Source organism: Suncus etruscus, chromosome 7 (assembly GCF_024139225.1).
Source record: "Suncus etruscus isolate mSunEtr1 chromosome 7, mSunEtr1.pri.cur, whole genome shotgun sequence".
Taxonomy (NCBI): Eukaryota; Metazoa; Chordata; class Mammalia; order Eulipotyphla; family Soricidae; genus Suncus; species Suncus etruscus.
The window spans coordinates 79,536,980-79,563,663 of NC_064854.1; the positions used below are offsets into that span (position 1 = coordinate 79,536,980).

At 41.1% G+C, this 26,684-nt stretch overlaps 1 protein-coding gene across 3 annotated transcripts in view; it reads left to right on the top strand.

The window, feature by feature from the left end:
- The window catches only part of DST (dystonin), a 541,070-nt gene that overhangs the window by 134,983 nt on the left and 379,403 nt on the right, over positions 1-26,684 (top strand). For all 3 annotated transcript variants that reach the window (XM_049776729.1, XM_049776730.1, XM_049776727.1), the window contains exon 4: positions 10,036-10,243. In XM_049776729.1, the coding sequence (XP_049632686.1) occupies positions 10,036-10,243 (208 nt within the window). The remainder of the gene's footprint in view (positions 1-10,035; positions 10,244-26,684) is intronic.

Sequence of the window (26,684 nt, forward strand, 5' to 3'; positions counted from 1 at the left end):
GGAAAAAATTACACTGGTGAAGGGTGGTGTTCATTTGTTGACTGAAACCCAACTACAAACTACAGTTTTCTAACCATGGTGCTTAACTAAAGAAAGTATTATCAGAAAAAAAAAAACCCAAAACTCTGTTGAGTTCTTTATAATGTAATTGAGATAGAGTTTAACCATTTTTATGGCATATATTTTGAAGTAAAGACTGGCATTATGATTGATGAAATATGACAGGATGAACAAAATTCTTGATTCTGATAAATTTCTGGTATATTTATGTTACTAATAAACCCATAGAAATCTATATAAAGGATATTTAGTATTATTTATTTGACAAGGCTTTCTATATAGTTTGAAATATCAATGAAAAACATTAATGTTTTTAAGGAAGAAATAAATAAAATGCTCCACAATCTAAAATTGTCTAATTTCTAATTATTCATATGCCTGATTGTTCATAGTTTTGGTAATTTCATGAGATAATATTTAAATAAGTGTATATTAATTGTATGCCGGTGAGTTTCTGAAAGTTTACTTTCCTGACCCTAGGATTTTGTCTATTTTATAAAACTATTTTGTATTGTCTGCAACTTGTTTCTCTTTTGCATGTAGAGTTGGCCCACTGCATTTTCCTGGCTCTTTCCTACAGATCAGGGTGCTAATCAGAATTTAGGAAGTTCCATTGTACTTATCTCAGATCCCCCACAGGGGTTTCAATTAGGGAAGTAATTGTTTAGTTCTCTTTCTAAAAATGTTGCATTATGTAATTATCCTTGGTTTCGGAGACTTGGACTGGTTTTATACTAGGTGAATGGCTTAATGTTTTTAGGGAAGAAATAAATAAAATGCTCCACAATCTAAACTTGTCTAATTTCTAATTATTCAGATGACTTATTGTTCATGGTTTTGGTAATTTTATGAGATAATATTTAAATAAATGTATATTAATTGTATGCAGGAAAAGTAATTTTAGGTTCTTCCTTTGGAGAAGCCTGCATGCTCTAGAGTACAGTTATTCTCGCTTCTCTGTCTTCCCCCTTCCTCAGAATTTCAAATAAAACTTCACTTCAGTTCAAAAAAAATAAAGACGTAATTTTAATGTTCTTGGTGATCTAACATAATCTTAAAACTGTTTTAATAAGGTTTCATTGCAGGGGATGTTTTATAATATTGTTTGTGTAGAGATTCCTCCTCTCTCAACTTCTGTGCAGAGGTAGCTAATGGGTCATTTAAAAAGAGACAAAGAAACAGATGTGTGGAGCCGGAGAGATAGCGTGGAGGTAGGGCATTTGTCTTGCATGCAGAAGAATGGTGGTTCTAATCCCGGCATCACATATAGTCCCCAGAGCCTGCCAGGAGCTATTTCTGAGCATAGAGCCGGGAGTAACCCTTGAGCACTGCCTGTTGTGACTCCCAAACCAAAAACCAATTAAAAAAAAAAGAAACAGATGTGATATATATTGTAATCTTACAAAGCCAACTTCATTTGTGCAGGTTATTCTTCTCTAACTTTTATTTTCATTAAAGTACTTTTTTTTTTTATTTAAGCACCATGATTACAAGCATGCTCGTAGGTGGGCCTCAGTCACAGAAAGAACACTCCCCTTCACCAGTATACATTCCCACCACCAATGCACCCCTTCACCGTCTTCCCCTACCTCCTGTCTGTATTGGAGACTTCTGTATTCTACTTCTCTCACTCATCAACATTGTCATGGGAGTTCTTAATGTAGTCATTTCTCTAGCTGCATTCACCACTCTGTGGTGAGCTTCATTTCGTGAGCTGGTTCTTCTGGCCCTCATCTCTTTTGTCTCTGGGCATTATTACGTCATGTCCTTTCTTTTTCTTTTCTTTTTTTCTAATTTCCTCTAGGATCTCATGTTTCGTGGCACAGAGTTTCTCAGAGTAGTCTCTAATTATCCTTTGGATCGCTGTTTTATCTGTAGTGGATTCCTCATTTTCATTTCTTATTTTTTTGGGGGGCACACCCGGTTACACTCAAGGGTTACTCCTGGCTATGAACTCAGAAATTGCTCCTGGCTTGGGGAACCATTGGGCCACCAGGGGAATGGTCCTAGGTGAGCCGCATGGAAGGCAAAAGCCCTAATGCTGTGCCACTGTTCCAGACCCCCCATTTTCATTTCTTCTTTTTTTTTTTTTGTTTTTGGTTCACAACCTGCAGTACTCAGGGGTTACTCCTGGCTCTATGCTCAGAAATTGCTCCTGGCAGGCTCGGGGGACCATATGGGATGCCAGTATTTGAACCACCGTTCTTCTGCATGCAAGGCAAATGCTCTACCTCCATGCTATCTCTTCAGCCCCCATTTTCATTTCTAATTCGGTTTATTAAGTTTCTCTCTCTCCCTTTCTTTGTGAGTTTTGCTAGTGGTTTATCAATCTTGTTTATTTTTTTCAAAGAATCAACTTTTGTTTTCATTTATCTTTCAGATTGTTTTTTGGGTTTCACTTCATTAATTTCATTTATTGTTATTTCCTTATGCCTACTTATTTTGGGTTCATTTTGTTCTATCTTTGAGGTCTGTTCAGCTCGATTTATGCTTTCTTTGAGTTTTCTGAACATCCTACATATTTCTACTCTAAACTCCTTATCTGAGGGGCTAACTAGGTGATTGGTACTTTTTGGGTCATCAGAGCTGCCATCTTCATTCTTTATGCATGGTGTTGTTCTGCATTGTTTCCCCATTGCAACACTTGTTGTGTGGTTTTTACTATGTGTTGTGATGGGGTTCATGGGCTAGAAGATGTGTGCTGCTGTGAAGTGAAGCAGAGTGACCTAGCTCTTCTGGCTTCGCCCTTATTGGGAGGTGACAGCTTACCCTGTGCTGGGTCCTAAAGAGGTTATGTTCACTGTTGTCTTCTTGGCTGCCTTATGCAGGAAAGCAGGAAAGCAGACAGGGAGCGATGCAGCAGCCTTTTTTTTTTTTATAATAATAATTTTTATTTTGACCAAAGTGGATTACATATCTTTTACAGTAACATTTTAGGTACATAGTGACATTGAATCGGGGCATTCCCACTACTAATGTTGTCTTCCCTCCACCCCTGTTTTCAGCATGCATTACTTACCTCCTCCTTTACCTCTGGGTTACTAGTATAAGTGGTCACCCCTCTGTCTAGCTTGTTGTAGATTGGGTATCGAGTCTGTTGTCATTGGCTTTGGATTTGGTGTTTAATTCTGATCTTTTCTTTTTTTTTTTTTTTCGGGCCACACCCGTTTGATGCTCGGGTTACTCCTGGCTAAGCGCTCAGAAATTGCACCTGGCTTGGGGGGACCATATGGGACGCCGGGGGATCGAACCGTGGTCCTTCCTTGGCTAGCGCTTGCAAGGCAGGCACCTTACCTCTAGCGCCACCTCACCGGCCCCTAATTCTGATCATTTCTTAATTTCTATTTAATGATCATACAACTGTTTGGTCTTGGTACCCGCCATTATTTCTCCCTCAATTTGTGAGGTGGAACAAGATGGTTCAAGTTATGTGGTTCTGTTTGAAGAAAAGAAAAAAATAAAATTGGTCAAAAATCAAACAAGAAAAAATGAGCATAGTTCTTCTAGAGGCTATAAATATCAATTTGAGAAAAGAGAGTAAAAGGAAGAAAAACATAGCAACAATACAAAAAAAATTAAACAAAAAATCCAAAAAGCACCACAGCAATAAAGACAACCACCACACAATAACCATGGTCCTGAAATAAAAACAAAACCAATCACAAAATATTGAAAGAAAAAGAAACAATAACAAAACCAAAAAATTTTTTTGTGCTACTTCTTTTTTTTCTGTATAGGCAAAGTAAATATGGGGGAGATTAGAAAGGGGATTCTCTTGGCCTAAGAGATATAGGGTTTTTACGCTCTTGAAATATATTGTCATAGGAATAAGTACAGACTCCATACATGTTAATTTACTCTCCCCTAGGTCCTTTTGTGTTGTATGGAAGCCTTCCACTTCATCATGAATGATAAAATCAGGCCTCTGTATCTAGATATATTGGTATCTGCAAGGATTTTTGACCTAGGATTTTTGAGCTTAGGATGGCATCTTTCTTTTTCGATTCTAGGCCTTTTGTTCCATCACTGTTGTTTTTAATCAGTCTTCTGTAGTTGGTGTTCTTGGTTTTTGCATTGATCCTAGGGTGAAGCCTAGGATAGAGTCTTTCATTATGTTTTCAGAAGGCCTGCTCAGTTGCAGTTGTCTTAGTCAGACCTCTGGAATCAGAGATCTAGGTTGTTGTACAGATCGTAGACCAAAGCCTAGATTAGGGTCTTTTTTTATTGGATAAATTCTGCCCAGTCATGATTATCATAGTCAGTCTTCTGTAGATAGCAATCTTGGCTTTTGCATAGATCAAAGGATGGCAAGTCTTTTGATTTAATCTTATTGTTAGATGGTGAGGTAAGACAACCTGCTCTTAGATCAAGTTTTTGCCATTTCTTCATTGTCAGGATGTCATATCAAAACTGGCGCATGTTGGTGTTAGAGCAGTATTAAGAATGTCCCAGAGTGAGTTTGTTTTCTGGAGCTGTTGTGGAGAACTGTGTCTGTTCTATGTCTGGGATCTAGGGTTCGAGGTTGAACGGTCGCTGTCTCATCACCTAGAATCTAAGGTGGGTCCACATGACATATGTTCAGGGTGGGAGGTGCCCCTGTATTGTAAAGCTGTATGAGTTCTTAGCCCTAGTAGATAAGAGCTTGTTTATATATGTAAAATTTTCCCTTTTTTAGTATGCCTTTGCAAGAAGAAACGGTGCTATATTATATTTCTATGCATGTGGGGTGGGAGTGTTGGGCTCCATCATCTCTTTGCCCTGGTATGGATCTGAGCTATTATCCCAGGCAAGACTTTTGATTGTAGGTTTTTGTACCAAGCAGAACCAAAAGAGGTGAAGTTAAGGAAGAGAAGAAAACAGAAACAAGACAAATATACTCATATGTATGTGTATATATATATATATATATATATGAGAAAAATTTTAAAAATGAGTTAAAAAAGTAATTAAGGGAACAAAGTGATGCAGGAGACTACCTTACATTTGGGGATAAACAGGTTAAGAGGGAGTATTATAGAGGTCTTAAACTTATAAAGGAAATATAGGCTTTCCGTTGTCTTTTGAGATATTCTTCTGGTTGGTGGAATCCAAGGCACATTTTCATCACACACCCTGGTCTTCTTGAGTATGAGAAATGATTTGCGGCAGAAAAGGCTCCAGTAAAGTTCTTGCACTGGGGATTCTTTTGGAGCTGAGTCTGGTATCAAGCAACAGTCCACATTTGGTGGGGTGTGAGAAGGATGGCCACAGAGTATGAGTCAGCAGGGATGTTGGCTGTAGTTTCTTGCTGGGGGACAAGATGTTAGACTGAGTGGATGTCCCTTCACTTGGGAGCTGGGTGATGGCTTACTGGGACAGGAAGGAGGTCTGTCTTTATACCTAATGGGTTAAGACTGAGGGTAAAGAGGGTTAATAAGGTGGGATATCGTATAGGAAATGGGGGTGCAGGTATAGTAGGATTTCTGAAGTGGGGAAAAGGGATAGTATATAGGAGGGGCTATATATACTATAGGCATGGATTTTTTAAAGTTTAGGTTTGGCTCTCATAGAGGAGTCCTCTCTCTATGTACTCATGCCCACATAGAGACATATAGTAGTGATCAATTCTTAAGATGTTGTTAGAGGTTTGACCCTAATAGGATGTGTCTGAGATCTTAAGGACTAGTTGAGTTAAGATAAATAATTAGCTTAGGTATAGCTTAAGAAAAAGGAAGGGAGAGAAAAAGATAAGAGAGAGGAGAACAGAACAATAGGTAAGTTTAGTAAAAATAAAGTAAAAATATTAATAAATCAAATAAAAGAGATTGGGTCAGTGCGTCAATGTTGAGAGGTTTTCCCAGTTTCTGGGAATTTTGTCAGTGATGGGGTTGGGCCCTGCTAAATGAAGATATCAGGGTTAGATAATGGCTGGAGCACTTTAGGATACACATAGATTTCGTGTCTCGACTACTAAACAATGTATTAATGAGGCCTATCTATATATAGTATGTGGCCATGCAGCAGTCTTTTGCAATCAAAGTACTTTTATTTGTGAACAGCCTTTGTGTCATTTGGTCTAACTCACTTTATTTTTATCACTGCTGCATAACCAAGAGCTGCCAGGACAACATGGAAGGAGGCATGATCAGAGTGATGGAGGGGAGGGCGTCTGCCTCACATGTAGCAACCTGAGTTTGAACCCGCACATCCCTTAGTGTTCCCTGAGCCATGGGAGTGATCCCTGAGTACAGAGCCAGGAGCGAGGCCTGAGCACTGCCAGTAATGACTCAGGAAAGCAAAGCAAGAAACAATCCTGAATTCTGGCTCCAGGAGACTCCTCATAATGTCACAGTCCAGAGTCAACATTAGGCCTCAGCAGCAAGCTGTCACTGACCACCCGGCTACACGCATCCCACTGCAGAGGCTCCATACTTTTTGATCTTTGGTGCAAGTGCTTAATAGTATTTTCCATTTCTCAGACTCATCTTGCTTGTTAACTGTTGATGACAGATGATGGTGTAAATTGGAGTTTTAACCTGGAGGCAGTGGGTCAGTGAACCCTATAAAATTATATATAAGGTGTGTGTGTGTATTTACTTATGTGGTTTGTTCTGGAGAGAGATTTCCACAGATAACACAAACTTTTCAGGAATGACAACAAACCCACATGGTTAAAAGCACTGGCTTAAATACTCATTTCTTCTCAGGGACTTTATTTTTCTAATACTTTACATAGTATTTCTTTATGTTTGCAATCTTTTGTGCATTGGATTTGGATTGAACACTATAAGGAACAAAGTGAAATTTGTTCATAGTATCTGCTCACACTGAGATACTCACTTTTACATATGCTACAAATAGTTGCCTGTCTGTATACTTTCTTTCCTTTTTATCTGCCAACCACTAGCTGGCTGTTCCTATATACACATAGATTTTTAAAAGGGAAACATTTATTTATGTATATACCATAATTTATTTAATCAATTCCCAATTAATAAACACAAGTATTTGTACTTAATAAGAATCGAACAATAAGCAACCCAATCTAGGTACAATGGGATTTTGCTTATGATAAGAGCCCTTTGCCTTAGTTTTGCCTTTACAAGATCCACATGTTAGATGCTAGACTTTGGGGCAAAGTACTTGTTTTCTTTTTCTAAACAAAATTATAGAACTAACTGGGGCAGAGATTGTGTACTGTGAGTAGGACATTTGGGTAGCACGTGGTTAAATTCAATCTGATGCACTGCAATATAATATGATCTTCATATGGTCTCCTACGCCCTGCCAGACGTGATTACTGCATGCAGAGCCAGTAGTAACCTCTGAGCACCTGTGTGGACTAACTCCCCCTCCACCAAAAAAGGGAAAGAAAACAAAAGAGATTCTTTATATTTTTCTCTCTAACCTCCAAGATAATGAAATAAACTGACAAGTCATTTTAAAAACAGTAAAGAATAATTTTATAGAATACATAAACTTCAAAGCTACATCATGTTTAATTTACTTAATGAAAATTAAAAATTAAGAATCTTAATTTTCAAGGAACAAAAATGTCTATTTTTGTGAAATTTAATGTACACTTTTAAAAAGTATTCATACGGGGCCGGAGCTGTGGTGCTGCAGTAGGGTGTTTGCCTTGCATGTGGCTAACCTAGGACAGACTGCGGTTCAATCCCTCAGCATCCCATATGGTCCCCCAAGCCAGGAGCTATTTCTGAGTGCATAGCCAGGAATGACCCCTGAATGTCACTGGGTGTGGCCCCAAACCCCCCCAAAAAAGTATTCATAAATTCTATTATGGAACAGTTTGAATATGTTTAAGATTTAAATATTTAAATCACATAAATTTTTCATACTGTATACAAATATTTGGTATGATATCTTTCTTTTTTCTATATGTAAATTATCTCCATGATATGTTGCTGAAAGAGGTATTGCTGATGCTCTTTTCTTCCTTTTCTCTCTTATCTGTTTACCATGGGACATGATCAGATGAGAGGCTGTATCAATCAACACCCTAGGGTCCAAGGGTAGTAACTGTTCCCATCTGGCTCTGGTGATTAATGGTGTTTTTGTCATGGCATAAATCACTTTTTACTGTTCAATCAGCTGAGACTCTGGCCATTAAATTTTTTACTCTATTTACAAAAATCAATAACCAGTGGTTTTGTGGATGGAACAATTCTTTATTATTTCCTAAGTCCGTAAAGATAATCAAGTCACTATATTCACTGAAACAATGTAGGCAGCAAGAAATATAATCTGACAGAAGAATGACCTTAAGTAAGGACAGGTAGGAGGCCATTTTAAGTAGAAAGAAAGCGCCCAAAGAAACCTAATACCAATAGAAAGCCTTTAAGAGTTAATTATCCCTTTTCACAGATCAGGCCAACATTCTAACCTCAGAACGTTTAAGATGAATTTTCAGGAAAACATGGAAAATACATTAGATTGATAATAGCAGAATGTGAGATACCAAATGACATTCAAGTTTCTACGGACTCTATGAAACAAAAAATCAGTTTCCTTATTTGCCTAATTATTGTTACTAGGAAAAATACACAAAGTCTAAAAGAAATAAATTAGCTAAGGTGATACAATTTCATGTAAAATTAAAAAAAAAGACAGCTTTGGGGGGAAAGATTTTAGTGCTAAAATGCTCTCTTGCATGCTTGGCAGGAAATAAACCTGGCTCAGGTCAGTCGTCTAGATTCGGTTATAGTTTCTTTTACAAGCCTTGGGTGAGTGCTTTTTGTTAGGGTTTCTCCCCCTGCAATTGCCACTGCTTTTGTGAGGGGTCCACTGTTTTGCTCAAATTCCAAGCATGCCTCACTGATTCCTGCCTACTGCGTGTCTCTTAGGAACTGTGACTAAAAGTTCCATTTCAGAAATTTAACTTATACCATTTATGTGTCTTCACCATGCAAGTCAGCTAAGTAGATCTGGAAGTGGGGAAGTGAAGACTAAGAAACTGGATAGCCCTGTTCTCAGCCACCAGCAGCAGCCTTTGGTCTTTGCAAGCTGATGGCCCTTTAAATAATCACAAATATGATAAAGAAGAAATGACATATACACTTCTCTGGAAGATATCATTTCATATAAGATATGACAAGGCAGCTTTGTTATGGCCAGTTGAAGGTAAGAGTACCCATCAGGCAAAGTGCGTGGGCCAAAACATCCTGTTTCTCCTCACTGCAAGAACCAGGAGCAGAGAGCTCTTTTCTGTCACAGCCCTGCCACATCCCAGTTGATGCTATTGGTGGCTGTTCACGCTGCTAGATCGTTTAAATGATCTCTTGGACTTTAAACTGAAGTTCAGATGTTTGACTTTAGAAAAGTCTTTTGTGTTCGACCAGAAAAGGCTCTTCTCAGAACCGGCCCCTCCTCCCTCCTTTCTCTTTTCTCGGAACTTGCCTTGGTCTTCTGGAGAAAATGAAATAAAGAGGACAAGGGTATGAACACATTTGGCCGGAGAGGCGACTCGGGTGGCGGGGCGAGCGAGCTGAAACGGAAAGAGCTTGGGACTCAACATCCAGCATTTGTGCTTTGTTTTCGGAACTTGGGAGTCAGTAGCACTGATGAAATAACCAGCAGGCTGCTGGTGGGGGAATGTCTCTCCCGTCCTGGTGGGGGAGCCAAAGCCTCTAGATTCGAGGCAGGAAGGCTGTTGATTCTGGCTTCATTGTTGGGCCGGTCGTTTGGGAGCTGGTGACCGTGCGCTCGCCATCTCCTTCGCTGCGCCTGGGCTCTCCATGTATCGGAACGGCCCAGGCATCGCGTCTTCGGTCCGCCCGGCCAGGAAAGATGGTGAGCCGGGCTTGGGGTTCTTGGCGTCGCCTCCACACGGATACCTAAGTCTAAGATGCCAGACCCAGTTTGGAGGCGGAAGGGAGAGGGGTGGGGGAGTGGGTGGAGGAGGCTATTGCAATGGATGAGTGTCTGTTGATGCATTTTAATTCTTTCTTCTTTTCCCCTCTGTGTCATCCTCTGTAGAGTTCCGGGAACGCGTCCTATCGCTGCTCTATGTCTTCCTCTGCGGATTTTTCCGATGAGGATGATTTCAGCCAGAAGTCTGGCTCGACATCTCCAGCCCCTGGAGATACCTTACCCTGGAATTTGCCCAAACACGAGAGATCCAAAAGAAAGGTCCACGGGGGTTCCGTGCTGGACCCTGCCGAGAGGGCTGTGCTTCGGATTGCAGGTAAGAGCTGGGGGGAAGGGGGGGGCACGGAAGCAGCCTGAGCCCGAGAATTGCACTTAGTCCGCATCAGCTCCTGGGGGGATCTTCTCTGATCTCCTGGGCCGAGATTTGTGCTCCAGGAAGGGGAGGAGGATGCCCATGTTTACTTTATAGATGGAGCGACTTGTCCTGCTTGCTGGTGACTAAGCTGTTTGGCCTTCTCTGGGGCTGCGTGAATCGATATTTTTTAAGTGCTTGCAGACATCTGCATCAAACTTTACTATTTATGTCCAGGAGCTATGAAGACAATCTGAAAGCACTAACACCAGTTCTTCCTATTATATTTACTTGAAGCTCCCAGAGAAGAGACTTCATTTAAAATGTTGTTCTGCGGTAGAGAGTTACTTATTATTAACTCAGGCAGATTCCTGGGTTTCAGGTACTCAGTATTCTAGATTATATTCCAGCGACTTGGATGCTTGTTTATAAAGAAAAATGCTAGTATCCCTACTAGTTATATCCACAGTCAGCTTTCTGTCCTTAGTGCTTTTGAGGGTTCAGCCATCTAGCATTCCCGATCAATTAATATAAATGAGGTGCCAGTGTTTGTGCTCTGCGTTACCTGGTGTTCACTTGCGCCGGTTATACAAGCCAAACAGTAGTACCAGCTTGTTTTACCCAGCAGAAAGCTGAGAACTCAGGAGCAATCAATCCTACTACCCCACAGTGTCTGTGTGGTTGGGATGTCCGTGTTCTGTGCAGAAGAGACACTTCCTGGAGTGGCTTATTTGTTTTCTTCATACTTTTATTTTTACTTTAGGAATGCAATAAATTGGACGGAATATATCCTTGGGGCTTTGTTGCAGAGGCTGGAGCTTTTTCCCTCAATTGTTTTCAGTAGCCAACGATCTGGCCTCTCCTTCCATTCTCAGCTGGAGAGGCCCCTTCCACCCAGTTTCTTTGCCTTCCATTATCTTGCAAAGTTGGTACTTTATCTTCTTCCTTGGGGCTGGCTGGGACTTGCCTCAGATCCGAGGCTCTGGGGTTGCTAAGAGTCCCCCTAGTGTCGCCTTGGTGGATCTCAGCCTTGTCCATACTCTGGTTCTGGGTTTCTGGGGCAACAGCTTCTTCTGGCTTCTGTTGCGAGATGCTGGCAGAGGCTTCTGAAGAAGGAAGGGTGAAATGGGCAAAGAGGAGGAGGAAGGGGGATGGAGACTCTTTGGGAGCCAAGTGATGTGAGAAGGGTGGCCCAGGGGAACCTGGGCAGATCTGCTTCTCCCGTCTCCAAAAAGGGTTTAGTCAAAGAGCCTTGCTTCCTTGTCCTGTTGATACCACCTCCATCCACTACCACCTCTGGCACAACCTGAGGCACCGGGCAGATACAGTCTGAGAAGTTTGGCTTTGCTCAAACGAAGATAGCTGTGTGTGAGATATTGTTGGGTCCTATCGGAAAATGGGGCATTCAAAGTGGATATTTATTCAGCAGATTGTAATGGAAAGCAGTAGGTACTTTTGGTAGTATAGTGGAATTTTGCCTTTGGTAATGAAGCAAGGGGCAATAGGAGGAGCAGGTGGATGTTTATTAGGACAATGAATCATCATCTGTGTTAGACTTTGCTGGAGAGAAAGTCATGAAAAGTTGGTGATAGTGGCCTTCAATCTTCTCTACTACAGGTAATGATCACTGTTCTTCAAAATAGCCAGTACTACACCTGGGGTATCCCTGGATATGTGTGCCGAATGGCCCTGGGATAAGATAGTAGCCTCAGGTGCAATTGGACAGCACTTACTATATGTTTGCTTAAAGAAGGTAAATTTTCAGAGTGGCACTGAGTAATTTTATTTGTTTCTAAAAAGTGAGCAATTAGAACAAATACGTTTGGGAACCTCTGATACAGGTTAATACAGGAAAGAATGGGGGTAAGTGGACAAGCACATATAAAAATGGCAACCTGTAAAGTTTTTGAAGGCAAGGATCATGTTTTTTTTCCTTATAAAATTTGATTTGTGGAGCATGGCATGAAATTGGCATTGATACTCTTTGAGACATATACTTTAAAAAAATAACCTATTTAAGCACCATGGTTACAGAAATGTTCATACTTGCGTTTCAGTCATCGAATGTACACTGCCCTTCACTTGTACAACTTTCCTGCAATCTATGTCATTGTGTCCCCTCTCACCCACTCCTCCCTCCCACCAGTTTCTGGAACGAGCATTCTGCTTCTCTCTCACTATCATAGTCATGGTCATTGCCAGTGCAGTTAAAATATTAACTGCATTAATTATAAAATATTAATTAATTAATATAAAATATTACTATTTTAACTGCACTTCATGGTAAGCTTCATATCCTGGGCTGCTCCTCTTGGTCCTCCCTCATCTTCTCTATTATCTCTGGATATTATTGCCATACTATCTTTTATTTTTTCTTTCTTTTCTTTTCTTTTCTTTTTTTTTTTATTGAGACCTTTGAGTTACAAGTCTTTCACAGTTGTATTTCAGGCATTTAGTGACAGTGAATTAGGGCCATTCCCACCACCAGTGTTGACTTCTTTCCACCCTAGTTCTCTTCATGCATCTCATACCTCCACACTTAGCTCTCAGGACTACCAGTGTAACAGGTTCATTTTGTGTTTAGTTTGTTGTAGTTTGGGTCTCTTGATTCTATTGTCCTTGACTTTGGGATGGGTATTTAGATCTGACCTCTTCTTTTTTTGTTCCTCATTCAATGCTTCTGAGACCACTCCCCCCCACCCCGTCCATCTTTTTTTTTTTATCTTTTATTTTTTTATATCCCACAGATGAGTGAGACTATTCTGTCTATTTCTCTCACTCTGACTCATTTCACTTAGCATAATTATCTCCATGTCCATCTATATATAGGCAAATTTCATGACTTCATTTTCCTAATGACTGCATAGTATTCCATTGTGTAGATGAACCACAGTTTCTTTAGCCAAATACCTGGCTTGTTTCCAAATTTTGGTTATTGTAAATAGTGCTACAATGAACATAGGAGTGCAGAGGGATTTTTTTATATTGTGTTTTTGTGTTCCTAGGGTATAACCCTAGGAGTAGTATTGCTGAATCATATGAGAGCTCAATTTTCAATTTTTTGAGGAATTTCCATATTGATTTCCAGAAAGGCTGGAAGACAACATTTCCATCAGCAATGAATGAAAGTTCCTTTCTCCCCAAATCCCTGCCAAAACTGATTGTTCTTGTTCTTTGTGATGTGTGCCAGTATCTGTGATTTGAGATGGTACCTCATTGTTGTTTTGATTTGCATCTGATAATAAGTGATGAGGGGCATTTTTTTCATGTGCCTTTTGGCCATTTGTATTTCTTCTTTGAGAAATGTTTGTTCTTCTCCCCAGTTTTGGTTGAGGCTAGATGCTTTTTCTCTCGTTGATTCTGTCAGTACTTATATATCTTAGATATTAGCCCCTTCTCTGATAGTATTAGGTGAATAGTTTCTCCTATCCCATTGGTAGCCTTTAAGTCATAGTCATTGTTTCTTTTGAAGTGCAGATGCTTCTCAGTTTAATGTAGTCCTATTTGTTTATCTTCGCTTCTACTTGCTTGGATACGTGGTATTTCCTCTTGAAAGATGCCTTTAGTCTCAGTGTCTTGGAGTATTCTATGTTTTCTTCTATATACCTTATAGTATCACGTTTGATATCAAGGTATTTAATGCATTTGGATTTGACCTGTGTGCATGGTGTTAGATAGAGGTCTGAGTTTGCCTTTTTGCATGTGGTTGACCAGTTGTCCCAATACCTCCTGTTGAAGAGGTATTCCTTACTTCACTTTGTGTTTCTTGCCCTTTTATTTTGGTTTTTGGGTCACACCAGGCAGCACTCAGGGTTACTCCTGGCTCTATGCTCAGAAATTGCTCCTAGCAGGCTCAGGGAAATATATGGGATGCCGGGATTTGAACCACCGTCCTTCTGCATGCAAGGCAAATGCCCTACCTCCATACTATCTCTCCAGCCCAGGTTTCTTGCCCTTTTACCACAGATTAATTGATTGTTTGTCTGGGGGCCATTCTCTGAATACTTAAGCCTTTTATTTCCATTTTTTTGTTTTTTTGGGCCACACCCAGTGACACTCAGGGGTTACTTCTGGCTACGTGCTCAGAAATTGCTCCTGGCTTGGGGGAACCATATGGGTGCCGGGATCAAACCGAGGTCTGTCCTGAGTCAGCCACGTACAAAGCAAATGCCCTACCACTGCACTATCGTTTCGGCCCCTATTCCATTTTTTTTTTAAACACAGCTTTATTTTATCTTCCCTAAGCCTATTCCATTGATCTGAGGGTCTGTCTTTATTCTAATACCATGCTATTTTAATGACTATTGCTTTGTAGTACAATTTAAAGTTGGGGAAAGTGATGCCTCCCATATTCTTTTTCCTAAGAGTTGCTTTAGCTGTTCGTATGCAATTATTTTTCCAAATGAATTTCAAGAGTCTTTGATCCACTTCTTTGAAGAATGTCAAATGTATTTCTAGAGGGACTGCATTAAATCTGTACAATGCTTTGGGGGAGTATTGCTTTTATAGTGTGTTAATTCTTCCAGACCATGAACAGGGTATATGTCTCCATTTCCTTGTGTCCTTTTATAGATATATTCAATATATATACTTTTTTTTTTTGAGTGAAGGTTTGTGCCAACTTTGTAGTGTTCAGGGCTTACTCTTGGTTTTGTCCCACTTTGGTGGGGCTTGGAGGACTATTTGGGGTGCTGGGATTGAACCTCTATTGGACACATACAACACGTCTTTGCTGTACTATCTCTCTAGACCAAGATATATATCCTTTAAAGATTATGTTAAATTTCAAAATAAGAACAAAATGAAAAGGGTATGTAGATCTGTATAGACCTCCACTACTGCATTTAAAATAAATACTTGTGAGGTTGGGAGGAAAAAAATACTTGTAAATTAACTATCTGTCATATATAATCATGATGCATAATCACATCAAGAGTATAGACTGGTGTGGCTAAATTATAAAATTTTGATGCATTATGTGCAAAGTGTATTCCAGCTACTAGGATGCTAGTTTAAACAACTTTATTATCAGGGCCGGAGAGATAGCACAGCAGTAGGTGTTTGCATAGCAGTGGCTGCCCAGGACGGAACTAGGTTTAATCCCTGGCATCCCATATAGCCCCCTAGCCAGGAGCCACTTCTGAGTGCATAGAAAGGATTAACCAACCCCTGAGAGTCACTGGGTATGGCCAAAAAATAAAAATAAAAAGTTATTATCTTTATTAGTTGACTACTGATCGCATAATTAGAGGATAAGGATCAGGATATCTGTTGGAATTTGGTGCTGTGGATAGTTTGAAAATATACCATTAAAATTTTGACTTCTAGCTTTACTAGACATTTTCAGACTGTACCTAACATTCACTTCATCTCTGAAATTCATCCCTTGAAAAGATCATGAAATTTAGGAATGGTGTGATGTTTGTGGTAGTTATTAAGCTTGAAAGTTTAATGTTAATGTATTATTTTTGTCAGGGGTTGGGGGCACACTCAGGATACTCAGGGTTTACTCCTGACTCTGCTCAGCCATCACTCCTGGAGAGACTTAATTAACTGTATGTAGTATTTGGAGTCAATTCCAGGTCAGTTGTGTACAAGACAAACAACTTGCCTGCTGGATCTCTTCAGCCCCTTTTTATTTGTCTTTAAGATATTAACAATAGGTGTATTCTCTGTCTTGGGCATTGCCCACATTTCAACCATGGTACTGCATTCTTGGGCCTCTCTTATCTGGAAGAAGCCCCTATTCTCTCTTGAACATGTATCTGTCTTTTCGCTCACATTTTTACAAATAAAAATTTTACTTAAAAGTTTAAAATAAAAATGAAATTGAATAGGAAAACATATAGAGTCAGAAATACCTTACTTTATTTATATTTAACAAATATTTAAATATTCATTGAGTCCTGGAAAAAAACTAAGGAAATCACACAATTCTGTATTTAAAGAAGTCATAATTCAGTTTGATATATGATACTGCATGCCAATGATAATGTAGTGGGAAAAATTAATTCCAATGATTGTAAATATATACTATTAAAATTTTGGGACAGTCTCATAATCTTGTAAGGAGGAAGCATAAGATGTTCTTGGACGGTGTTAGAGGCTAGTGAAATTTGGGTGAAAGGGAAGGCCACTTCAAAGGGATGGAACTACAAGAGCAAAAGTAAGGAGTTGTTTTTATTTGTACTTATTTATTTTGAGGGTCTTGGGGATACCCAGAGGCTCTCATGCAAGGCACTGGTGCTTTTTCATATCCCCTGGACCAGGGGTCTGCAACCTTTCAGACATAAAGAGCCACTTGGACCCGTTTCCGAAGGAAACTGGGAGCCGCAAAACCATTGCAACATTTAAAACAAATATAACACTGCATATATTGTTTCTTACCTTAATGCTATATACGTCACCAGGTACGGCTGCCTCCATTGGCTCCGCTCCTCAGCTCCGCCTCACTGCTATAGATATAGCGGAGAGAAGCGGAGCTGAGATTAAAGCAGTATTTTTTTTTTCTGACATCGGCTCCGGAGCCGCGGCAAGCCTTCAAAAGAGCCGCATGCGGCTCCGGAGCCGCAGGTTGCCGACACCTGCCCTGGACGATGTCTTTAAATGTCAACTTAATCCTATGTAGGACAAAAGCACCGGAGTTGGTAGGAAATAGCTCAGACAGTAAAGGCACTTGCACACTGTAGTGAGGAGTTTGGATGCTTGATACTGTAAGTAGCAGAGAATTACAGATTCTTAAGTATTGCAGAAACATAATTAAATTTACATTTTAAAAACTTTTGCTGGTGACACTATTACGCGTCTGGCACCTTGTATTTTTAAAAGTGCTTTGCATGTAGTGTTATTTCTTAATTTTAAAGTCTAAGCTTCTCTTCCTGTCTCTAGCTGTAAGAATAACATGAAAAAATGAAAGGAAGGAAAGGGGTTTTGTAAAACTCATTGTATAAAATTCCTTTTACATAAAAACAATAGATTGGCTGTTCTTTTTTTGTATGTTTATTTTCTGGGCCACTCCCAGCATTGCTTTGGGTTTACTCTTGGCTCTCTGCTGAGGGATTGCTTTTAGGGGGCACAGGTTGTTGGGGATTTTTGTGACTTTTTTTTTTTGCCATTTCCGGTGATGCTCAGGGGTTACTTCTGGGAACTCACTCAGGAATCACTTCAGGCTGTGCTCTGGAGACATTAAAGAATGTTGAGGAACGAACCTGGGTTGGCCTTCCCTGATGTACCCAACATCTATCTCATACAAAGCAGGTGCCCTACTCACTGTACTATCATTTCAGTCCCTAGATCTACTGTTTTATTGTGCTGGGTATTTTTTTTGGGGGGGGCATACCTGGTGACACTGGCTATGAACCTGGTTTGGGGGACCATATGGGACACTGGGGGATTGAACCATGGTCTGTCCTAGGTTAGTGCGTGCAAGGCAAATACCCTACTGCCTGCACCACTGATCCGGCCCCTTGGGTATTTTAAGTTTTAAAATAATATACTTGTATACTTAGTACTAGAACATAAGTATTATAAATTATATTACTACATATATAAACATATATGCATTTATATAGATATCAGATAATACACATTTATATTCTTGTTTTTTGAATTTCCTTTTTCCAATGTACATTTGAATAATTTCTTGATGTATATTTTTATTGTTTAACATGGCAAAGATGTTCAAAGTAAATGTTGAATATATATGTCTCAATGCTATATATACATTTGTGTCAATGAAGTCAGTGATGTCGTATCCCAGGAGAGTTTGTTTTCTTGCTGATAGGAGAAGCTTAGGGTGGGGAGGGCAGGAAATAAAGAAAATAGTGTGTACAGACTAAAACCTCCAGGAGGGAAAAAAAAATTCTATTCTTTTATTTTTAAATTTTGGGCCACACCTGGCAGTGTTCAGGGCTTACTCCTGATTCTGAACTATGGGGAGTCGGGGAACAGTAGTGTGCAAGGCAGTTGTCCTACCTGCCATACTATCTCTTCAGCTCATTTAATTTATTCTCGAAATGCTTATAAAGGTACATGGTTTGTTGGTGACTGCTATTTTAAATTACATGTGTATTCTTTGAAGTTAGAACTCAAGGATCTATGCAATATCAGATTTTTTTTTTATTTGGCGGGGAGGTCTGCACTATTCCTGGCTTCGTGTTCAGGGGTCATTCCTGATGGGTCTCAGGGAACCATATAGAGTTCTGAGGATCAAATCCAGGTTAGTTATGTGCTGGACAAATACCCTCCTACTTGCTATACTATCTCTCTAGCTGTCAGAGTCAAATTTAGGACTAAATTTAAATTCCCTCTATCACTTATCAGATGTATATTCTTGGACAAATTTCCTCCGCTTTATTTTCTCTATCAAAGGTTGATGGTTGTGGTGATAAAAATAAAATAGTGGATGTAAAAGATTTTTGCAAATCCCTCAAGCGCCCCTTCCCCCTCACACAGTAAATGCTCTACTGGTAATTTATTCATTTGCTCATGGCAAAATGTTCCTATTAACTCAGTCTTAATAAACACTTAAAATTGTATCTCATTTAGGCTTCCCACTAACCCTGTGAAATAGGTACTATTCATTTTACTGTTAATTCTTTTCTAATTTTCCCCTAATCCCCTGCTGTGCTCAGGGCTCACTCCTGATTCTGTGCTTAGGGATCACTCTTGGTAGTCTCAGGGGGAGCATAGGGAATGCCAGAGAACAAACCTAGTTTGGTCATACACAAGGCAAATGCCTTATACACTGTAATATCTCTCAAGAGCCCTACTATTAGTTTTTCACTCCAGAAATGTACTGAACAAAGGAGAGGCTCTCCTCGAGGTTGTCCAGCTAGAAATTGTTAGAGCTCCGATAGGAATTTAGACAGTTTTGAATGCAGAGCAAGCAGTATGTACTGAACTCAGCCTAGGATGGCTAGACACTTAAACACTTTTGCTATTTCCTTATGGAAATACTATAGTTATTAAAAGATTGAACCAGTATCATTCTAAGAATGGATGAGATAAGATTGTCTTTATGGACCACCGTAAATACGATACTGCTTGTGTTCAGCTTGACTGGCTCTTGAAATGGGCAGTTAAAAATTACTAAGTGTGTTGGGGCTGTAGAGATAGTGCAGCCTTGATGTGGATGATCCTGGTTGATCACTGGCTTTCCATATGCTTCCTGAGCCCGAGAGATCCCTGAGTACAGAGCCAGGTGTAGGTCCGGAGTACCCCTGAAGAAAAAAAAAATCATTAAGTATGAACTATTTCTAAATTTGTTTTCATCAGCGATTGACAACCAGAGAATGCAGACTATACCCTCCAACTGTACTCAGGGTGAGAGATTTGTGAGATCAGTTGTGAGATCTAAGTCTGTTCAGGTAGGCTCAGTAAATGGAACTACTCTTGCGGACTTAATGCTTTATTGCCTGTTGCATGGCTATAACATGAGACATAATACACGACTGTGTACTACTGCGTACATAAGTGCATATACTACGTTTCTATAAAACTCTATAATCCTAACCATTAAATATGGGATTAACTCAATCAAAAGCTATGTTCAGGACAGAGAAAAGAGACCTTACCTTGGAGTGAAGGTAGAATAGTTATTGAGAAGTTTTAAACTTTTCATTTCTAACTGAAGTCAAGTTTTAAGTAGACAGCCCCTCTCTCCTACCCACCGAGTGCTCATCCGTATCTAAGAGGGACAGGAAAATGGCCCAGATTTCACATACTGGGAAAGAAAGGAAAAAATAAAAATCAAGAGCAAAAAAAAAAAAAAAGTCAGTATGTGGCAGACGTGTGGCCTATATGCGGAAAGATGTGGCAAGCGGGTAAATTGTCATAACGAACAACCAGCCAGTCTATCTGTCTAGCACAGAACTTAACGGTATCACTGGGTCTCACGGCCGAGGGTTCAGGCCGGGTCGACTGCATCACACGGCCTCGCTTCAGCCCTGCATCCTCCCACTGCCAGCCCGTCAGACGCACCACGCTAGGCGCTGATCAGCCTGCAGGAGGCAGCGGCGGCACCGATCATCCGAACACTGCGGCCTCCAGCCCGGAGTGGATCGGCTCGTGGCCCGAGGGGCGGGAGGGAGCTTCGCGTGGGCCGAGCTTGGTCCGCTGCCGGGCGGCGAGAGCCTGGGCCCGGCGCAGCCGCGGTGCCGGGTGGGCTGGGGCGCGGCCGAGGGCCGGAGCTCCGGGGCCCGGAATGGGGGTGGGGGGAGGCGGCGCGCAGGCGCGGAGGCGTCCTGGCTGTCAAGCCTCGAGGCGCGTGGACACCCGCAACGTGGGCCCCGCCCCGTCCCGAGATGCCCCCGAGTAGCCGCCCGGCCTAGGGGCCCGAACCCTCCGCTCCTCGCTCTTCGGGCGCGAGGGCGTCGCCGGGGGCCCTGCCCGGACCGCGCCCCTCGGGGGCGGCCGAGCGCGGCTTTGTTTCCGGGCACCTGTTGTGGGTCCCAAATAGCCGGAGCGTCCGGCTGGCGTCCGGCGGGCCCCGCCCGAGTGGGTGGGCAGCGGGCGGGCCGCGGGCGGCCGGGCGCAGGGTGGGAGGCGAGCCCGGCGGCCGGGCGCGCTCCTCCTCCGGCCCTCCCTCCTTCCCTGCCGCCGCCTCCCTCTCTCCCGGGGGCGCGGGCGCGAGTCTGCGGCGGCCGCCGGGCAATGCCGCAGATGCGCCGCGCAGCATCCCGGGCGGAGGCAGCGCGCCCGGCCGCCAGACTCGGCCCGGAGCCGGCGCCCCGCAGCCCGGCCAGGGTCCCCCCGCAGCCCGCCTTCCGCCGCCTTCCCCTCTTCCTCCTCCCTCCGCGCGTCGCGGCGTCGCCGCTCACCACCCCCGGGCGCGCCGAGATTGGCCGCTGCTGAAGGGCGACGGGCTCCTGGCATCCCGAGAGCCGGCGGCTGCCACTGCGGCGGCCCGGCTGGGGGCCTGGGCGTCTCCTCGGCCTCCCGCGCCCGCCGCCCCCTGCGCTGCCCCGCGCTGCCCCGCGCTGCGCTGCGCCCCCGGCTTCGGCGTCTCTCTCCCCGCCCCCGTCGCCGCTGCTTCTGCTTTTCCATTCCCAAGGCTGCGTCTGCTGCACCTCCAGACGGTCCCGGGGTGACCCGGTGGGGGCGAGGGGCATTGGCGAGGCATCGCCGCGATAGACTGGGGCATGGCGGGGTACCTCTCCCCAGCTGCTTACCTGTACGTGGAGGAGCAGGAGTACCTGCAGGCCTATGAGGATGTCCTGGAGAGGTACAAAGGTATGTTGACCAAATCTCGGGGTAACCGTTACCTTTGCCGGCGCTTGGGCACGGGAAACAGGTGTCTGGACCAGTCTTTCTGGATGCAGAACCCCATCGCACACAGGGCAGAGGGCGACGGGCGGCATGGAGACGCCCTTGGATGGGCAGTAGAACGGGGAAGAAGAGGTTTGGTTTCCAAGAAGCGCTTTGGCTTTTCTCTTCCTCATAAAAGCTCTTAAGCACTCTGCATATCATGATTCTTCCTGATCGTGGCTGCTGATGAATTCTCTCTGGGATTACTAAACCACTGCTGCTCTTGTTTGGCGCGGGGACGTCAGTTAACCCCTATACAAAAGGTTCTTAAATAAAAGCGCCGTTTTTTGAGAACATCAACAAATCATTTTCCTTAAAATTATCGTGCTGGAAAACAGTTTGGAATTTGGGATTAGGCATCGTTTCTTATGTATTACCAAAATGATGTGTGATGGGCAACTTAAATCAATAAGTATATTGTCAATTTAAATCTACAGTGGAAAGTTTGAGAGCTGTTTTTCTGTCTATCTTGTCCTTTATGCCCTGCAAATTCGATACCGACCTCATAGTTTAATATTATAATTATTTTGACTCCATGGTTTAAAATGTTAGTCAAAGTGCACTTTTCTCATCTTAAAGGATCTTCTTTTCTTAGTGAATTGTCTTCACTGAGTTTTGGCAGTTTCCTTACTATGGTTCTTAAAGAATTCCACACCTAGCTGTAGCTCACAGAGCTTTTTACAGTAGCAAATAGTCACCCATTTCATAGGTTGGAAGCAAATACTGTGTAATCTTATGAATATTTGCTCTCGTGGTTAAGGAACTCAATCTTTCACTAGGATTATGCAGTTTAAAATAAAGATAGAGTTTTTAAAAATTAGTAAGAGAAATATAAAAATTATAAAACTGAATAATTTAATTCCAGATCTCTTAAAAATCTTAAAAACTGTTATATGTTTTAAATGTTATATGTTTAAATGACTATCATGTATTTTATCATGGATATCCTATAAATATGTCTAGAATTCTGTAAATAGCACAGTCAGAATTTCAGCCTAGACTCTATTCTGTTGTATATAATACTACCACTGAGCAAGTATGTTTTAAGCTAAAGCAGGTGTGTGCATTTTTGTGTGTAATATACTCATGTTTACAACCATTTTCCATTCAAGAAGGTTCTTAATTATAGAAATAAAAAATGAAAATACCTTAAATAGACTAAATAAACCTTTTTGAATATACCTATATGCACTAACATCAGGAAAAATGTCTGAAAGTTCTTAAACGTATAAAATTTGTATGTTTGAAAAGAATCACAGTGATATGAATTTGTCAGTGTCATGCATACAGGTCTTTTTGAAAACAGGGCTAAGAAAAGTGCCTGTTTTATTTGCTTTGGAGAAGCAAAACATACATATCTGCCTTTGAAAATTAAAGGAAATTAAAGCAGTACTCAATTATAAGCCAAGGAGGGCTGGAGAAGTAGTACTGCAGTTTAGGTGCTTGCTTTGCAAGCAACTGACCAGGGTTCCATCCCTGGAACCCCATATGGTCTCCTGAGCCTTCCAAGAATACAGATTCAAGAGTCAGCCATGAGCACAGCCAGGTTTGGCGCGCGCACACACACACACACACACACACACACACACACACACACACACACACACACACACCAACCTAACAGTCAGTATTGTACCACACACACATACACACAATAATAACAACTTAACGTTCCGTATTGTATCATACACACACACACAAGAATAACAATCTAACGGTCAGTATTGTACCTTAAAATACACTTTGCTCAACTTATAGTACAAAATTTCAGTACAAAGTGAGAGTTGTTTTCTTCATTTTCCTTTTAAAGATGCTTGGGCCATCAACTTGTATTTGTCTTAATTTTTGTGTTAGAAAGGAAAAGAGCATCAGCCTGTGTAGTACATATAAAGCTAGAAAACTCATTATTTTCCCCTTGTGTTCGGAAACCAGTAATGATTTCCCATAAGCATCCAATATGATGACTTCACTTCTGTGCTTACTCTGATGACTTACTTCTGATCTAATCAGAAAAGAATTGTAGGCTTTGAATAGGGAGTGTGAGTTCACTAAACTTTCAAGTGCAGTTGCTCATTTTTTCTGAAATCACACATTGTTGGAAACCTTTTACATTTTCATTCAAACTTCATAAGGGTTATTTTGATTTTGATTTTGGACAAACTTCCTTGATTACAGAATGAGTTTGGATGGAGTATTATAGGTTGCCAAGTTATCGTCCGCCCCAAAAGTTGTGGAGTCAGCTGAAACAAATTCAAAACCTGTTGGTAGAGATTTAGAGTTATGAAGATCTATAATAAGAACTATGAGTATTAGATTTAGAAAGAGAATTTTCTTGGACTTTGTTCTCAGACGGCCTTGGAAATACTTCAAAACTAGCTCTCTGAAGATAAACAAGAGTAGTGGCCAGTGAATGAGCCGTAATTATTTATGGTGTGGCTGGTCTATTCTTGTGTCTTGCTTAGTCCTTTGCTCCTGAGAGAAAACAGGCAACTGTTTGCAGAATTAAAATAACACAGAAAGAGCTACTAGCTACTGAGAAGGAAACTGTTCTGATTGATATTCTAGTTTAGAATATCAGTGATTTTTTGTTTGTTTGTTTGTTTTTTGGGCCACACCCAGAGGTGCTCTGGGGTTACTCCTGGCTGTCTGCTCAGAAATAGCCCCTGGTGGGCACGGGGGACCATATGGGATGCCGGGATCGGAACCAACCACCTTAGGTTCTGGGTCGGCTGTTTGCAAGGCAAACGCTGCTGTGCTTTCTCCGGCCTCAATACAATGTATTTCGATACAAAATACATTCAGGGTCTTTGATGAAAAACAAAATCAAATCACTTCAGTTGATATGGTAGAGAATGTCCATTCTATTTTTCACAGAAACTTTAGGTACTTGCTTTAGTGTCTTATTAGGACTATTCTGTTCTACATGTGCACTTGCTGATGAAGGCCTAAGAGGAATAACATTAGTTGTAGTTTTCATTTTCAGTTCAGTTTTATGACTCCACATAAATATGTGACGAGTAGAAGTTCTCTCCTTTTCTCCTTTTTGCTCTGTAAGTCAACTCTGGTGCTACTGGAAGGTGGAGATTGAAGTATTAAAGGTTTCTGGGAACTTTTTCCCCTTCATAAAGTGTAGTCTTTGATGATCTTGCTCAGTAGTTTTCAGTTGACTTTCAAGATTCTCCAAAAATTTGATTTCAGATCAAATGGGGGGACCATATGGGATGCCAGGATTCGACCCACTGTCCTTCTGCATCTAAGGCAAACGCCTTACCTCCATGCTATCTCTGGCCCCTGATGTTTTCTTTTATTTGGTACTGAGAGACCCAAGGTGGGCAAAGTACCTTTATTTGCCAAAGAACCCATATGTCTCTGTTTTCTATTAGATAATTGTGTATCTGATGTGGTTGGTCATCTGTCTGTCTGTCTGTGTCTGTCTGTCTATCAATCTATCATCATCATCTATTGTTTTTTGGCCACACCCTACTATGCATTCGGTGGACAATATGGGATGCTGGGGATCGAACTTCAGTTGGCTGCATGCAAGGCAAACATTCTACCCACTATACTATCGTTCTGGCCCTGGAAATAGGTTTTTTTTTTTTGTTTGTTTGTTTTTGGATCACACCCTGCAGCACTCAGGGGTTACTCCTGGCTCTACACTCAGAAATCGCTCCTGTCAGGCTCAGGGTACCATATGGGATGCTGGATTCAAACCACCGACCTTCTGCATGCAAGGCAAATGCCTTACCTCCATGCCATCTCTCTGGTCCCCCTGGAAATAGTTTTTAAGATGTGTGTGTGTGTGTGTGTGTAAAATTTATAGTTTAAAAATTCATATTAATCTTAATTTAAATTTAATACTCTTAAATTTAATCATCTTTTGGCACTTGAATCATATTTTTGCAGGATTATAAATTCTGATGATTTGATATCTATGAAAGAAAAATAAAGTTTTAATATGGATTATACTAGTGTGTCTTTAAGTTGAGATTTTGAAATATGCTGTTTTGTAAATGTCACCAATGAATGTGAATACTGTGATAAATGCCTGAAATGTTTCCTGGAAAGAATTGTCAAAGGGAATTGACAAAGTCCTGTTTTTCTCTTGTGGGTGAAAATATTTCCCAGTGAATCCTGGTATTAAAGGCATTATACAAAGATATTATTGTCCAAGTGACTCAAAAGTATGCCTTTATTTTCAGTGTTAGGATCTTCTATACTGACATTTGACATGTTATATTACTGATTTTTGGTGTGAGTTATTCCTTAACTCAGTGCAATAAATGTGTGGGTCTCAGTGGCTAATAAAGAAGGCATCAAATAGGGTTTCTACTGTATTTTTGGCAGTAGATAATACACGTATAAATAAAGGTAGTAAGCCCTGGTTCCTCCTGCGTCAATTGTCTTAAAAACTAAACTATATTTTACTTTTGGTTTGGATCACATCTGGCAGAACTTTAGGGCATACTCCTTGTTCTACTCAAGGATCACTATGATGATGCTTTAGGGTTATCTATGGTGTCAGGGATTGAACCAGGCAAGAATTATAACCTCTATACTGTATCTCCAGCACTAAAAAAATTATTTTTTAAAAAAACGTTTTAGGAAAAAAAATGTTTTAGATTTACAGAAAACTCTCACGTACTCTCTCCTCTCTTTCCATAGTTTTCTTTGTGCAATTTGCATTGATTAAGTGCATTATAGAGGACATATTTTTGTTGATATATTAGTAACTAAGGTCCACAGCATACAATAGAGTTGTACTGTGTCTGTTTTGTATAGTCCTGTAGAATTTGACAAATTTGACAAGTGTATGGCATGTCCAGTATTACAGCATCATTCAAAAATAGTTTCACTACTCTCCATCTTGATTTTGTTTTTTGAAGGGCCACATTCCAATGTTGAGGGGTTACTTTTGGTTCTGCATGCAAGAATTAGTTCTGGCTAGGTCAAGTGACCAAATGAGGTGCCAGGTATTAAAGCTGGGCAGTCACTTGCCAAGGTAACTTCTAGATTGCATAACACTGTGTTTACCTTATCCAAAACTTCTGTAAAATCATCCCATATGCCATATCTCCAATCCCAGGTGAACGAGTTT